Source organism: Eucalyptus grandis, chromosome 1 (genome assembly GCF_016545825.1).
Source record: "Eucalyptus grandis isolate ANBG69807.140 chromosome 1, ASM1654582v1, whole genome shotgun sequence".
NCBI lineage: Eukaryota > Viridiplantae > Streptophyta > Magnoliopsida > Myrtales > Myrtaceae > Eucalyptus > Eucalyptus grandis.
The window spans coordinates 8,396,059-8,412,043 of record NC_052612.1 but is presented as its reverse complement, the minus strand read 5'-3'; the positions used below and the strand labels follow the sequence as shown (position 1 = coordinate 8,412,043).

General features: G+C 41.7%; 2 protein-coding genes across 2 annotated transcripts; both read right to left on the bottom strand.

Moving 5' to 3' along the window:
• Window positions 1-954: 954 nt before the first annotated feature.
• LOC104436967 (cellulose synthase A catalytic subunit 4 [UDP-forming]) lies at window positions 955-7,509 on the bottom strand. Its single transcript, NM_001302736.1, is given in 12 exon segments — window positions 955-1,774; window positions 2,121-2,471; window positions 2,863-3,378; window positions 3,465-3,677; window positions 3,969-4,094; window positions 4,387-4,524; window positions 4,621-5,233; window positions 5,716-5,854; window positions 5,969-6,035; window positions 6,127-6,248; window positions 6,414-6,612; window positions 7,384-7,509. Coding segments are annotated over 12 exon segments (3,138 nt in total). The 5' UTR covers window positions 7,456-7,509; the 3' UTR covers window positions 955-1,192.
• Window positions 7,510-8,364: 855 nt separating this feature from the next.
• LOC104436960 (protein PHOSPHATE STARVATION RESPONSE 1) lies at window positions 8,365-14,619 on the bottom strand. Its single transcript, XM_010049827.3, has 8 exons — window positions 14,297-14,619; window positions 12,189-12,831; window positions 11,904-12,114; window positions 11,744-11,820; window positions 11,577-11,616; window positions 11,123-11,180; window positions 9,441-9,510; window positions 8,365-9,080 (listed from the first exon to the last, which is right to left on the bottom strand). The coding sequence occupies exons 1-8, from the start codon at window positions 14,578-14,580 to the stop codon at window positions 8,718-8,720; spliced, it is 1,746 nt and encodes a 581-aa protein (XP_010048129.2). The 5' UTR covers window positions 14,581-14,619; the 3' UTR covers window positions 8,365-8,717.
• Between the last annotated feature and the right edge of the window lie 1,366 nt (window positions 14,620-15,985).

Below are 15,985 nucleotides of genomic sequence, written 5' to 3'. Positions count from 1 at the left end.
AATGATTACAAAAAAAAAAAGTACTTAAAACGATAATTTAATGATGGATTTATTACATTTGTTTTGGATTGAGGCGAAAGCTCGATGTTTAATTTTGTAGATAATTGCCATTTTCTTTCATTTTTTGGTAACAAAATTTTGATATTTTCTTAGAAAATTAGTACGCGATACCCTCTATGCCCATATGGACATTATTATTTTGCAAAATTGAGTAGGACCATTACAATTGTGTCAAGTAACATGAGGCATGTGCAAATGAAAATCTGGCCGATGACATCCTACCACATAGCAGCAACTTATTTTAGAAGGCATTTCGTATTTTCCTTGTAAAGTTAAAAGGGATTTAATGTACTTTTATCAGATCAATGTCACACCGCATTCATATCAGTACTCATGTTGGGTTAACATGCTTGGGCATAATAATGATCATATTATGTGTGTATTGGATACGGATTTGATATGGTAGTATCGATTGTTATAATAATTATCGTGCCATTTCTCTCCTACTGAAAATAGTGCGATGATATTAACGGTAATTAAAAATTATTCACATGGTCAACATTAATTATATGGTAGAATTACATATGTGAAAATAATCATATGACATTTTATGACATATACTTTATGTAGTTAGCACAACTAACAATTACTCAAAGAACTCGTAAAATCTCCAGTCATGAAGGTTATAGTTTCCAACATAAATATGTCATACTACTTCTGTCACAACTCTTTGGACTATAGTTTCCAACGTAAATATGCCATACTACTTCTGTCGCAACTCTTCGGACGATTGTCGTATTTCCATTGATGAGAATTGCTTTTTTCATTTTTTTAATTTGATGTAAATTATTTAATCAAACAAAAGGCAAAATTTCCTGCAAAAGTCAACGGAAATGAAAGGTGCAGGTGCTGCATTTTCCTGGGATTGGTTTTCTCTGCTAACAACAGAAGGTTGGCAAGTGCTTAATCTTGAGCAGAATATATTGCAAAAAGTTCAAAAGCAGGACTTTGCACATTTCAGTTCCACACTCTTCAAGCAAAACCTATGCTAATCAAGAGATTTCAATCGGGAAGATTTCCCCTAGTGCATTACAATATGTCCCAAGTAAGAGACAGAAAGAAACAGCTCCGTAAAGCGACACATCTAATCGGGTCGGAGAGACGGCGTGTTGAATGAAATCCGACGCCAGAATCAGCACTCCACCCCACACGGTTTGAGAACTGGACCAGTTTGCTTCGGCAGGAATGGATCGATCCGGACCCAGACCAATGAGAAAATAGAGGCGAGAAGTACGGACCAAAGGACCACGATCGTGGGTGTCCTGTTCTGTTTTCCCATCAGACCTTTGAGGAAAGGGTAGAGATGGACGATCACCCAAAAGGCGAAGAAGAGCTTCCCGAACAGAGGGCCCCACGATCCGTATCCATTGTTTATGGCATCCGAAACACCGGCGACGACACCGACCATGTTCAAGATTATTAGAGTGGTTGGTGGTATGAGCAGGGTAGTCCACTTGAAAAGGTAGAGTTCACCAAACTCACTGTCCTCGGCTGCCTTTGCTGTAACAGTGAAGTTAGTATCAACTCCGGCAAGCACCTTGAGGAGGCCTTGGAATACAGCGAAGAGGTGTGCAGATACGCCACCAATGACCCAGAATTGTTCATTACGCCACCAGTCCTCGATGCTGACACCACTCCACCGTAGTTCAAGCACGCCAGTGGCTATGATGGATAGGAAAAGGGCCAAGAACCATATGCTCGCAAAGTTAGTGAGCTGCCAAAGGCAAAGTCGATTAGAATAACTGGCAACTATTCAGATTTACCCAGACAAAAACAGAGAGAAACGACCATGAAATAATTCTTATCATTCTGGAAGATGACTTTTAGGGCACTCTCTAGTGCATCCTTGAGAAACTAACTGAATAATGTCAATTTATTTACAACGAACATTACTATAAACAACCAGACAAATATAAAGCACTGATCCTTAGTATCGCACCAATTTGAGAGTGTCATGCCACAAAAAATTTAAAAATTCTATCACTCATATAGCCTGAATGAGGATTTTAAGGTGCGCAAGTGTAGACTTTTTAAATGGAAGTTATCCTTAATGAACTTACCGTGGGGATAATGAATTTCCCAGTGAGAAGGCAAACGGCAGGTATTGTACAGTAGAAAAGCAAAGGAATGGAAGTGAAAGGGTAGACAATGGTGTTGATATAGGCAAGCCTCTCAAGCAGTTTGAGTTTTCCTCCCCAAGCATACCACAAAGGACAATGACGACTGAGGAAAATCTCAACGGAGCCAAGAGCCCATCTCAGAACTTGATGGAGTCGATCTGACAGATTTATAGGTGCTGATCCCTTGAAAGCTGGTCTTTTGGGCATGCAATATACAGACTTCCACCCTCTACAATGCATCTTGAAGCCTGTCAAGATATCTTCTGTAACAGAGCCATAAATCCATCCAATCTGCCAAAAGGAGGTATAGATTTCAGTTTCATTTCATGAAACAACAATAAAGAATACCTAAAGCCGTTTTCTGATGGTAAATCGTTTCTAGTGAGTTAAAGCAACATTTTCCAAATAATTCAACTATGAGCTTCTCTGATGACTAAACTTCTCAAAACTTCACCAAGCAAAAATTCTATAAAAGAACCAGTAATTTCACAAATAATATGGAGGCACACTAGTAATTCTTCCCAGAAAATGTCATTTCCAGCTCAAGGAACCATAAGGATGCCCTTATTAATTTCCATTAAAAAGGGGAAGCTAAGTAGGAAGGCAGAAGATATTCAGATAATAAAAAGTAAGAAAACAAAGTACTCATGCATATAAGGAGCCATAACCAGACTATACTTGCCTCTTTGCCCCATTCTGTTTTCTCTTCATAGCCACAACTTATGACATGGATAGCTTCCTTAATAAGTGAAGTGGAGTTAGTCCCTTCTGGCAAGCCACCATCTTCCATTAGTGTGGAGGCAATGAATACAGGTGACTGTCCAAACCGCTTCTCAAAATTCTTCTGAGACATGAGCGATGATTTTTCTAGCTCATCAAAACCCTCAAGTCCTTCTTCAATGTCTTCTAGATCAAAGACAGGTCCAGACCCTTTCTTCTTCAAGTAGTTCTTTCCTGTCATCTTTTTCTTCTTCGCATGAACAGGCCCAAGCAAACTCGTATCATCCTTCTTCTTTGACTTTGACTTCCTTGAACCACCGCAGCAACAAGAGCACCATGAAGGCCAGCAATCACATGTCATCTTTGGCCGCTTTTGGGACACTGGAGGATCATACCCATACAATGCCTGCCGATTGAACACACATCCAGTTCCAACATACACTGGTCCTTGTATCCCATCAAGCCCTCTCATGTTGATCTGAAAGTGACACAAAAGCTCATTCAGTCTCTTTACCTATTTGGAGAATAGGGATTGAAAGAAGGATGGGATCACTGCACACTTACATCAAAGAAAACTATGTTCCTATTAGCATATCTGTCATGTCGATCAATGCCATCGAACCTCTGAGGAAATTGAACATAGCAAAGCTTCTTTCCAAGTTGGGGATCCATTAGAAAACACATAGCTTCCCTGATAGCCTTACTGTTGTTGATGTAGTGGTCACAATCCAAGTTCAACAAGAAGGGTGCATTTGTTAGCACTGCCGACACTCGAACCTATGAAAAATATGGTTGCTAAGGCATTCAGTTCATTCAGCAGATTGAAGAAACAGGTAATTAATAGAATGTGACATGCTAAAACAAGATGAACTTTGAAACAGAGGCCACATATGTCACATCAAATAACTAAGAACTAACCTTAGCATTTTCGTAGGTCTTCTAAGTTTCTTATACTTTTATCTTATTGGTCTCTCTAAGAATTACTTTGTATTTCAATACCAACATGAGACAAAATATTTCCATTGCAGGAATCACGAAATTATTGGACGATATTCATAAGGAACTCACCAGAGCATTCATTGCACCAGCCTTCTTGTGGTGCTGGTAACCAGGTCGCTTCTCACGGGACACATATACAAGTCGAGGCAACTCCTTACCTTCCACGTCCAATGCTCCAGCACTTCCCAAATAAACCTATAAAATACATGTATATGAGCATTCTTTCATCCATTATAAAAACTGAATTTTTATACAATCGTTGTTGATCTGTTCATACAAGTTGACATTGCCCAGAGCAACAGTCTGCTCTTCTTGTCTTTTTCTGCACCTACTATTAATTTCAGAGAAGGTATTGCTGAAAGCGTCTAATAAACAAAACCCTATCATAATTCTCTAAGTAGGGAGACTAACAAGCCTCGACAAAAAATGAGGAGTCATGTTTTCTGCACTGTCATAAAGTTTTTCTATTAAAGGAGCAAAAAATTACCTGGATCATGCCAGGATGATCGCGCGTATTATTTCCAGGCCAGGGGGTACCATCTTGCATTACCCATCCTTCTTCAGGTTTTTTCTGAGCTTTTGCCACCAATGCATTGACCCTCACTTTGAACTCTTCATACTCTCTCTACATCACATACGAGAGGCACCCACTCTCAGTGGATTTCACAACAAAAAGGAAAAAGGGCATTCAGCATTCGAACATATAAAAGCTACTTCTTACTTTCATGGCTCTACGTTCCTTCACAAAGCTGGGCTCCACCTTATCTTTCAGGTAATCAATCTTTTGAGAAAAGTAAAACTCTGGAGTCCTCGGCTCGATGCTATACTTCTTGCAGAATGGGACCCACCTCCTCGCAAACTCAGCAGTTTCAGAGAGAGTGTCAAAAAGCAGCATCGAAGCGCCATCATCAGATACATAGCAACAAACTTTGTCCACCGGGTAATCAACGGCCAGGATTGAGAGGACAGTATTTGCAGTGATTATTGGTGGTTCCTTAAGAGGGTCCACAGAACTGACGAACACATCCACAGGAGCTAAGCGACTGGGCTCACCCTCCCTCTCAAACCTTATGGATAATCTATCCAAATAAGTTTCTCTGTTTATCGGGTTCCACTTAGGGAATTGATCAAGAATCCACGACAAGGCAAACCATGTTTCACATATAACTGAGATAAGCCATAGAGGGAATGCATCAGTTGCAGGGGTTAAGATACGGAAATGGAGGAAAAAGCCTAGGACTACGAGGCGCAGGACGATGACAATTCGGTATGGGCTTATTTTGCTCGAAGAAATCGGTACTTTTCTCGAAAGTGGTTGCCGAGCTTCAGCCATCCTGCAAAATTTACATGAAGAAGAATAAGCATCATTCAGCACATGCCACCAGCTTTTAATAGCTGTAATGCAACTGCCTTGCATTATGTAAGTCCTTTGAGAGGTAAGAGAATCAGATCTTTCACAAGGACCTCCAAAGGTGTATTTTGGCATTTGATAAATTGCACACATTTTCGTCTCGAAAGTATGTTTGAAACATTTTGCAACAAGTCCACGCACTTAATTTTCTCCATGAAGTGTGAAGCTGTATCCTTCCTGATTCTAATGTTGAAAATATACCCCAAAAGCATTGTATGATCAGATCACCGAGGACAACCCGATTGAGAGTTTCAGCAAACAGACCAGTTTTCTCTTTTCCAAACAACACAGAAGAAAATGTTTCTTGGGAGTCATTTGCACAGACCAGTATAATCATGGAGATCACCCTCAAAACACGGAAAATCGATAAGTCCCAAAGGAACGAAACTTTTGCATAGAACTCACAGGTAGTCATCTTCCTCTCCATCGCCGTTCCCGCCATCGTCCTTGCCCACTAGGCCCCTCTTTTCTTGCCTGATTTTCCACTTCTCGATCCTCTCCTTCCACTCCGCATTGCCTTCTCCTTCCAACTCCGCGCCGACGACTACAAAACAAAACACGCAGGATCACTTCACTTCGTTTCGACCACCAACCAACACAAACACCACCAAATAACACCACGAAAGAAAGCCGATCATCATCGGCTAACTAGACTCACCGCTTCCGGCCGAAGAGAAAACCTGACCATTCGGATGGACTTGCGGCGCATGACTGTCCCCATTCTCCTGCAACAATCATCAATCGATCAGCTTCATTCGATCACCAGGACGAGAAAATCTTAGAAATCAAACAGCAACAGATCGAGCCGGTCATTACCGAACGATCGAAACCGGTGGGGCGAACTGCATTCTCGCCGCGGTTCCTGATCTGAAACTCGTCCTCGAAATCCTCGCCTTCGAAGTGGTCGTCCTCGTCGTCTCCCGGGATCCGAGGGCACCCTGCGAGAACCGCCACGAAAAGAGATCAAAAAAATCCCCGTCACTCGAAGAAGCGACTCGACCGGACCGGCCGGACCGACCAAAATGACCGGACCGGCTCCGCCAGCGACGGCGGCGGCGGCGGCGGCGGCGGCGGCGGAGGAAAGGGGGGGAAGGGAGGCGGACCTTTGTGACGCTTGTAGCGGGCGTTGCACTGGGGGCAGCACTGGGTGCCGTCGCTGCGCTCGTAGACGTAGCAGGGGCGGCAGACGGGGAAGCCGCACTCGTGGCAGGCGACGAACGGAGCGCCGTCGTCCTTCAGGCCGATCTCGTCGCCGCAGACGCGGCAGGTTCTGGCCGCGTTTTGGCGGGGAGGAGAGCGGTGCTGGGAAAAAAAAAAAAAAAAATTAAACAAAAAAATATTGAAAATGAAAATGAAAAATAAGGTAATAAACAAATAATCCGAATTAAATTATTTAGCACATGTGATAATCATAGTAATCATTTATTTCTCCATAAAAATTAAAATTCTAAAATTGAGAAGAAAACGAAATCATTTAAAAGTAGAATATTGCGAAATTTTTGCCCCTACTTATTTAGATGGTCTTTCTCGATGCAAGATCGGATCGACCTATTTTTAATGTATTATGTGATTTTAAATTTGAATTTTTATTCCCTGTTATATTTAGTTTTTTTTTAGAATATTATGTGATTAGCGATGCTTGTGGAAGAGACTAGTCCACCAATTATCATTTAACGAGGACCCGCCAAATGTTATTAGCCTATATAGATTTATATATTAATTGATTTATTGAGCAATGAAATGAACCATAATTAAACTTTTAGATCATAATCAACCTTCAAACAAGAGCTGGCAATATAGACACTTCAAATGGATAATATTATTATCTCTCTTGTATTCTCCTTCCATATTGATTACAAAAGAATTGTGATGAATGAGGGAATGATGCAACATGCAATGAAGAACATATACGTAAAACTTATCAGAGAAATATCGCCATCCATGATGATTTAGTAACTCAGAAAACGCAAATCTCCAAGAGTTAAAGAGAGTAAAACAAAATCGAATGAACATGTGATGGTGAGTCCTCAAAAATGGATGGAAAGAAGAGGGATTAGGGGTTTGGCTACGTACTTCGTCAGCAGCGCCACCATTCGTGACATGGAGCTCGTTCCGGGAGTGAGAGCCCACGGCAAAGCCGGACATGGTGTCGGGGAGGCCACGGGCCGAGCGGGAAACGATCGCGAGGGGGAGGCGCCGGGGAGAAGAACGGTACGAGAGAGGTGCTTGCTAGGGCTGCATCATATAAGAAGAGAGGGGCGTAGAGAGAGTATGTGTGTGTGTGTGTGGAAGTGGTGTAATCTCTCTACCAAACGGTGTGAGGTGGGAGGTCGTGGGTTTGAGTTGAAGAGACGTCAATTTTTTGGCAATGTTTTGGTGGAGAGAGAGAGGAGGAGATTGCTTGTTAGCTCTGCTGCTGCTGCTGCTGCCGCCCCGGTTACTTCGAATCCAAGGTTGTCTTGAAAGCGCTGATGCTAACCCTCTTCCAAACCATGACAGCGTTGTTTATGGGGGGAAATTTGCTTTCCACACCCTCCTTGAACACGTGCGTATACAGCTCTTTACAATGTATCGCGTAGCTCGATTATCGGGTTCAGGTGTGGCATCGAATTGGGTTCGGGCGGGGGCGGGGTCGAATCGGGTCGAGCGAAACGCAACCAATGACTGAACCAGCATCATAAATCGATAGGACCGAATCTTCGCATGCCGAACTCTTTGGCAAGTTCGAAAGATGAGCGATGCTTTCGTGCAAAGTTAACTCAAATGAACGTAGGCGGCGCCCACCTAAGTTTTCTCAGAACGGAGACACAGGAAAATACGGCAGCCCGGGCAAAACTACTAGCATCTCCTTTGATTTGGGTTACCTTTCTTTGTTTTTCTAACTATGCATCCCTTTTGCTGACTTCCCGTAACGAGTTGGGGTATTGTTCAGCCATCTCAAAAGAAGAGTAAGATGATTATCTCTCATCGATATTTCAATAAATGGCAAAATCCAAGCAGCGCTTCTTCTTCGTCTGGCATTCATATCCGAGGAGCAGACAAAAGATGATAACATTCAATGCAAATGAAACACATCAAGTGCAGCGTTCCAGCATGTTATTGTTATAAGAGACTGCCAAATTCTCTAGTAGCCAGACAGAAAAACCGATGCGCCAGGGCCGAAGCCATGTTCAGTTCAGCTAATCCAAAAAGCCGCCACTTCAGTAGCAATAATTAGTCAGCGGATATACATATATCTAATTGCAGCAAAGAGATGATGAAAAATGAAGACACAAAAAGCCTTGAAGCTCGATGCTCCACGTGAAAAAGAGCCGAGAATGACGCCATTCTCGGCTCATTTCTTCCTTTCGCTTAGTTTGTCATTCTCACCGCAAATTCAATATGCTGAGTTGGGATAAATCATGAACTCAAACACCCATTTTCTGACGCTTTGAAGGCTCAGAAGACGACTCGCGCACCCCTTGCTTGGGACTCTCGAGAGAGACAGCTGCAGGTTCACTTTGCGTCCCCCCCTGCTCCTGCAAACACTCTCTAGGAGCAACGTTGCTATCATTGATAGGATCAATATCGGTTTTTTCTGGCTCCTCCTTGGATTCTTCATATTCGGCTTTTTCAGGGCAGTCTTGAAGTTCTCCAGAAGGCGCAGAGTGATCATCCAAACTAGAAGAAGATTCTTTCAGCTTGCTCATTCCTGAGTGGCTCTGCTTCTCAAACATCTTCTGGAGGTATTTCCCCTGCTCTTCAATCTGAAGCTGGAGTTTCCTCTGAATCTGTGACAAATGAAAGTAGAGAATGAATCAAACAAAGAAGTTGTCAGCTAAACCAGTTAAGTTTTCACAACATCCAAGTAGCAGTGTGCACTAAAAAGACATTTTTAGGGGTAAACATGAAGTTTAAAGTTACAGGCATGCTCCAACAAGTGCTTGCTAAATGGGTCCCAAAGCTGAACAAGCTCTACAGTCTATGTGGATACTCCAAAAATAAAGGAGGGAATACTCATGTGCTAATGTCAGCGCTCAAACATACAGAATAAACGTGAAGTGGTAGGGACTTGGTTGAACAAATTACCAAATATTCTTCTCGTCATTAACTCAGTCCAAACCATGATAAGAATATCTGAGAAGTTATACCTCGAGTTGTTCATGCAACCGTTTCTGAACTTCCATCTGCATTCTCAAAGCTTCAGTGATCTCCATGCTCCTAAAATTCAAGCTAAACTTAATGAGTTCTTTCACAATTGCTTGATAGATAAGAGACAAACCACAAATCAAATCCAGCCAATCAACTGCCTTAGCATCTACGACCAAAAAAAATAAAAAAAATAAAATCTGCCTTTGCGTCATCTTCATGGCCTACAACTCTACGACCTAGTTAGCTTCATAATACAAAAACTTGAGAAAAACGAGTATTATGCATGAATCAACCAACATTACATTTATCTTCCTTTGTTGGCATATATATAAAACAAACACCGAGATTCTGGGATGGAGCTAGAGCAGTTAGGCAGTGGGGACAAAATTTCAAAAGAGATTAGAACACGTTATGTAATTACTTTTTTTCCATGAAATGTGCATAACTAGTGGTGTGCTTATTGCAATCGCTAAATTTGCAACAATTAGAAGGTAACTTCGTAGAACGGGATTTGCTTTTATTTCAGATTATACTGTGGAGGCCAAAAAGAGAGCTAGTTTGGATTAGCAGAACAAAATGTTGGTCAAAGCCGAGAACTTATGAATGCATCATTTTTCTTATAAGAAAAGAACATATACTAAAATTTTAAATATCAGATTACCTACGGGGCAATTGCCTCCACTACATAAGCTGCGGCGCCATCCCGGTGAGATTAGGCAATACACAAAAGACCCCTTAGAATCTAGTACTACAGAAGCTAGGACCATCAATAAATTGATAAACAACTGGCGAAATCACAAAGGCTTAACCACGATAATCAAATTCCTTTAACTTCAGAGAGTAGACAGGTGAAAACCATTTATTGAAGAATAGCACCATTAGAAATCACTAAAAGAACAGAAAATCCATCACTTGAACTAATTTCCACTTAGCTCTGACGGCAGTTGTATCACTTTTCTGTATTCTCTAAAATAACACAGTTGCATTCAATAGTTACTGGTTCCCATCATCCTAAAACCTCCGTTTGATTAGCCAGATAGACTGAATCTGCCTTAAAGAAAGAAATATGGAGTAATAAGTACCTCAATCATTAGCTGCATATAGGTTTTTAAAACATTTGCGTTTGAGAAAAGACAAATAAGACACGCTTAATCAAAAAACAGCACTCCTAGACATAAGATATAGAGAAACAACCCATCTTTTAGAAAAATCTGCAAGTTCCTCCAATTAAGGCTATCACTTTGTTCTGTCAGAATGCACATTGAATGATTCACATTTATAAATAAAGTCACAATTTAAAGCTAATGGTTTGGATTTCTCCTTAATCCTGGCTTTTGTAATTAATTTGAAGTCTTTAAATTAGCTAAATGATCTGCATTCAACAAAAACCAGGGAGCAATAGGTACATTCATCTGCAACTACGTTTAGGTTTCATAGAAGAGTTGGCTGTTTAGGTGATTCGACCAAAGTCCAAAGTGGCACCATAATTTCTTATGAAAAGGACCAAGTGAATACATCACTTGGAATCTATTCTAGGTCCAGGAAACCAGATACGGATATTTTATGCTATACCATAACCAAAGACAATCTGCTCAGCTGATACATATGCTTTTTTAGGCATCAAGGAAATAAAGGGAAAAAGAAAAAAGAGAAATGTGGGATGGAGCAACAATGCACTTACGTCTTTAGATCAAGGGATGACAATTCTTCAAAAGTAGTCAATTTTTTCTCTGATGACCCTGAAATAAGAAAATAACAAAATTTCAATGCATCATTTTTCCACTGAAGCATGTACAAAGAATGACTACAACAAACATAAATAAGAAAAAGAGTTTAAAAAAGAAGGGCGCCCTTAATATTTTCAAGCATGTACTTGAAAATATGCTTGTGACCTAAAGCATCAGAGCAAAATTAAACAGAAACTTGTCATAAAGACATTTTTTAACCTAAACCCATAAACCCTTCTCCACAGCACCAAGTCCAACCATAAGGCACACACAGTCAATCCGCATATATGACACAAAACCCTATATAAAGCTAACGTATTCCAGGAATATGGTAAATTCAACAAAGAAGCCAAGTGAATGTAGAATAAGCTCAAAAGATGTGGAAACTCAGAGGCATGAGCTATATACCTTCTGAACAATCTGGTCTATATCTTGCTGTCCTATACTTCTGCAATAAATGTTAAACAACTTAAACCAACAAAAAGCATAGAGTTCAATGAAAAAGTACAGAGGATTTATAGTGAAGATCTCAACAGGCAAAATTAGATTTCACCAGAGAAAAAAAAGTCACGCACCTGTAAGTGGCTTTTCACATGATAGATTGTCAGCCCTTCAGCTTTCATGAGTTTTAGCACACCCTTAGGTGTGGCTCCTAAAACATAACTTAACAGAATGAACAATCGACTCTTGGTAACTACTTAATCTTAGATAACAATAGCTTGGACAATGACGTACGTTCACTGCCACCGAGTTTGCTGACAGCCTCCACAAACGCCTCATGAAGTTCTGGTGTCCAACGCATACGTGCCTTGGCTGTACTACTGTTTGCTGTGGATGAAGAGTTGTTGGCACTCTGGATATCCCCCGATGAAGCAGGAAGTCCTTGATGCAATCGTGTCTGATGTGCTGAAAGACTTGATGGTGATTTGATGACCCCATGTGCCATCTGCAGTGACACGACAAGTAAGTTAAAGAATTAGAATCACCAAAGACGCCAATATTGTCAGTGTGGTTTCCAACCTTTGATTCTGGATTGGGGAGGTTGGTTTCACTGAGAATCTGTGCCCAATCTGGTGACTCATCATCTTCATTGATTAGCTGATCTGCCCAATCCTGCCAATTATTTGGTTTACTAAAGTCCTCAGGTGCCAGGACACCAATCCCATCACCATTTTCCATCTGATTGTTCTGAAAGGGAGAATTCACGGGAAAATCATAGATACATGGCAATGCATCTGAAGACCAAGATGCCTTGTCATTGTTATCATACTGTGTTGAAGCGTCAGCTTGAAGAAGCTCGGCATCAGCAGAAGATTTTATTATATAAGTCGTACTGCCACTTGTTGACTGAAAAATAAAGGGAGCATTTCCTGAATGCTTTTCTGAAGGAGTAACAGATGAGTAATGAAGACCCGTTGAGTATCCAGAGGTCGATGAACACATAGGACCAATTGCCCCACCACTGGACTGTAGAGGAGTTCCATGAGATAGAGAACTTGACATGGTAACCTGATGAGAATCTGGAAGTTTGGGATATCTCTCTTCAAAATGAGTCGGAAGAACTGGTGAGGATGCAGACATTGCTCCTGAGGCCCTCACATTATTAAGCTGCTGCATACCAGGTTTTGGAATCGAATAAGTATTGCTTGCTTCCATTATGCTCCTACAATCAAGAAACACAGATAAAATCAGTTTTCAACTAACAGAGTAGTGTAATGTGCATAATATAGCAAAAATGTAGCATGTTCCTGCCAGCTTCTTTCCTCAGTCTTTACTTGCACCAGACAACCTCATCGGTTTGGACACAAAAAGGCATGAAAAAGGCCTTCTGTCAACTCCATGATAAAATTTCTAAATCGGTGCACTTATCAGCTGAGGATGCCATCATGAGTGACAACACTAATTAAGTAGTGAGAAATTAGGAAACTACAGTCCGAGCCTATAAGAACTGACAAATTAAGTTCCACAGTCAAAAGATATTACTGTTTTCATCAAAGAATTTGAAATGAGTGAATGGAAAGCATCATCGTTCAGCTGATTGAGCCCTTTGGTGGCAAATCAGTGAGTTCGCAACGAACTCACACAATTTACATCACAGTCCCCAGTCAAAACAAATTGCTACTTTAAAGCGCTGAACCAAACAGAAAGCATTGCAACTCGAGAACTTTGCTTTATTATATTATACACCAAGATAGATGAAGACATGCATGAATAGCCAGACACTGGTTGGAGGCCATCCAAGACTAACAACATTCTTCAAACTTAAAGCAAAAAGTTGAAGCCCACCCATCACCACAAGTCTACATTATCATCACACTTGGGTCACGGAAGGGAATAGGAAAGCAAGGCAATAACGGTTCCCTGGGAAAATAAATATCAACAAATTAAAAGAGGCATGGATCTTAACAAGAAGACTGATAAACATATGATAGAATCTCCATAAAGAATAAACCCAGAATGAAATGGTTATTCCATTGTCCCAATCATACTGCAGCCCAGACATTCATCCTGTCGGACAGTGGTAGTGGGGCTTGTATTGGAGAGGTGGTGGCAGCAATAAAGGGAGTCCACTCTACCTAACGAGAATATTCTCTTCATCCATTCACCAAAAGGAAAAGAATACTGATTTTTTGGTTGACAACCTACATGGTAAGCTAACTGAAATGCGCGACAATGATTCACCCGAGAATTCAACATGCGAAACTAAACTGTTCCGCCAGGAGGCGAGCTTCGGACTCCAAAGCCCTTTGAGAAGGGTAGCTGCTCTGATCAACACGCTTTAAAAAATGCAAGCTTTGGGCTCAAATTGCTTCCAAAAAACGACGACGAACGGCAAGATTTTCATTCAAAGAGGTTGCAAGGCGAAACTAGATTTGAAGGTTTTCCCAAACTCCTTCTCATGGTGTCACAAGAAAGACCAGCGACGGTAACCCAGTACAAAAATCGTTCCACTGAATTATCCGACAGCAACCTTTTCCCCGAGTCTCAGCTTCACTTAGGACTCAGAAAATCAACCCGACAGCAATATTGCATGCAAATTACTCATGGGCATCACTCGTAATCACAGCTCAGACAGAATCAAACGAAAATGCAGAAACCCGTCCTATTCCGCAACCACAAGCACCTACCTCGTCTTCCCGCGATCAATTCCCTCGAGATTCGACCCGAATTGCAGCCGGAACCGACCGGGCCGAGCAATCGGCCATTGCGCTCCGCCGGAGAGCCTCGATCGCCGCGGGGCGGCGGCGGCGGCGGCGGCGGCGGTGGCGGGGGAGGAGGAGAGGGGCTGGGGCTGGGGCGCGGCGGATGACGGAGGAGCTCGGCGGCTCCGGCTTCGCGGCGTCGAGGGTTGGTCGCAGTTTCCGCCACAGGCCGCCCGCTCCGTCGATGATCTCTGAAAGGAATGCAACATGCGACTCTGGCAGCTCCTCTCTCTTTCTCTCTCTCCCCTTATTATTCGGTTCTCCTTTTCTGGAATTTTAGGCCAATCTGCTTTTTTTGGGTAGAAAAAAGGCTAATTTTGTAAATCTACTATCCACATTTTACCGCCTAATATAATATGAATTAATTCTGTAGGAAATAATTATAAAAAATAAAAAAATAAAATAACTAGTAGTCAAGTGTTTGTCGATTCTAAGATTAGCAAGTCAATTTGAAGAGTGATTTTCTGCCGAAAGTTATGTTGAACTTCAAAGTCAAAGTGAGAGCACAGCAGTCTTTTGATTTTTTTAAGCAAAACATGGCCAGGGTAATCGATGATAAGCCATGAATTAAGAATATAACTGATATCTTTAACGTCAATTTTAATGGTGGTCTTATGAAATCCAAGTGGTTTTGCGAGGTTAAATTTCAACCATAAATCCTAGAGTTCTACTTGTGTCAACAAATATATTCCTGCAAATTCGGCAAGATTACTAGTCCAATCACTCTTTGTTTGTAAATGACATCCTGTCCACCAGCAAGTCAGGAATTACTTCAAAGCCCCACCACCAAGAAGGTGGAGAATCTCATTAGGCCAAAATAAAATAATAAAAAAAGAACATGATCCACTTCCCGTTTGGTTCAACTTTAGGGAAATGGATTTGCATTTCCCCAAGATCTTTAGAGGAATTGGCATTTGATGAGGCAAAAGTGTTTGGATACTCTCATTTTGGTGTATTTTGTAAGGTAGCTTTGAGGTGAAAAGAAAAAGGGAAAAAAGAAAAGGAAAAAGGAGGAGGAGATGCTGAAGCATAGGGAACAATCGGGAGGCAGCTGGAGCTGGTGGTTGTGGTGGGGGAGGTGGCTGGTGGTAGTGGTGGTGGGGAGGCGGCAGGTTGCGTGACCCACGCATCGCCATCGCTTGGGTCGCACGACCCAAGCGGCATTGCCTAAGGCCACAACTTAGGCGACTGCGATGCATAGGGTTGATGCCCAAGGTCCGCCTGACCTCAGGCGACCCTTCTCGGCAACCAAATCTGGTCGGCTGAGCTCCGCCGGCTGAGCTTCACCAGTGGAGCAACAAGTCTAAGGAGGAATAAGATGAACAATAATTTTTTAGAGTAAAAGAGGAAAACGCAATTATCAATGAGGGTAATATTTGAAGAAGAAAAAATCATTAAACTCCTATTTAGCATTCTGAAAATGCTGAAAGCCCAAAACAGTCCTCACCTACTTTGGGTTTTCAACATTTCAAAGGCAAGCATTTGACCAAGAAGACCTCTAATGCTAAATCAAACACCTAAAATTTTTCCCAATGAGTTTTGGGGGCTCAAAACCCCTTGGGAATGCTTAACCAAACGGGATATCGAGTCATTCACAAACGAAGTTTTAATGAT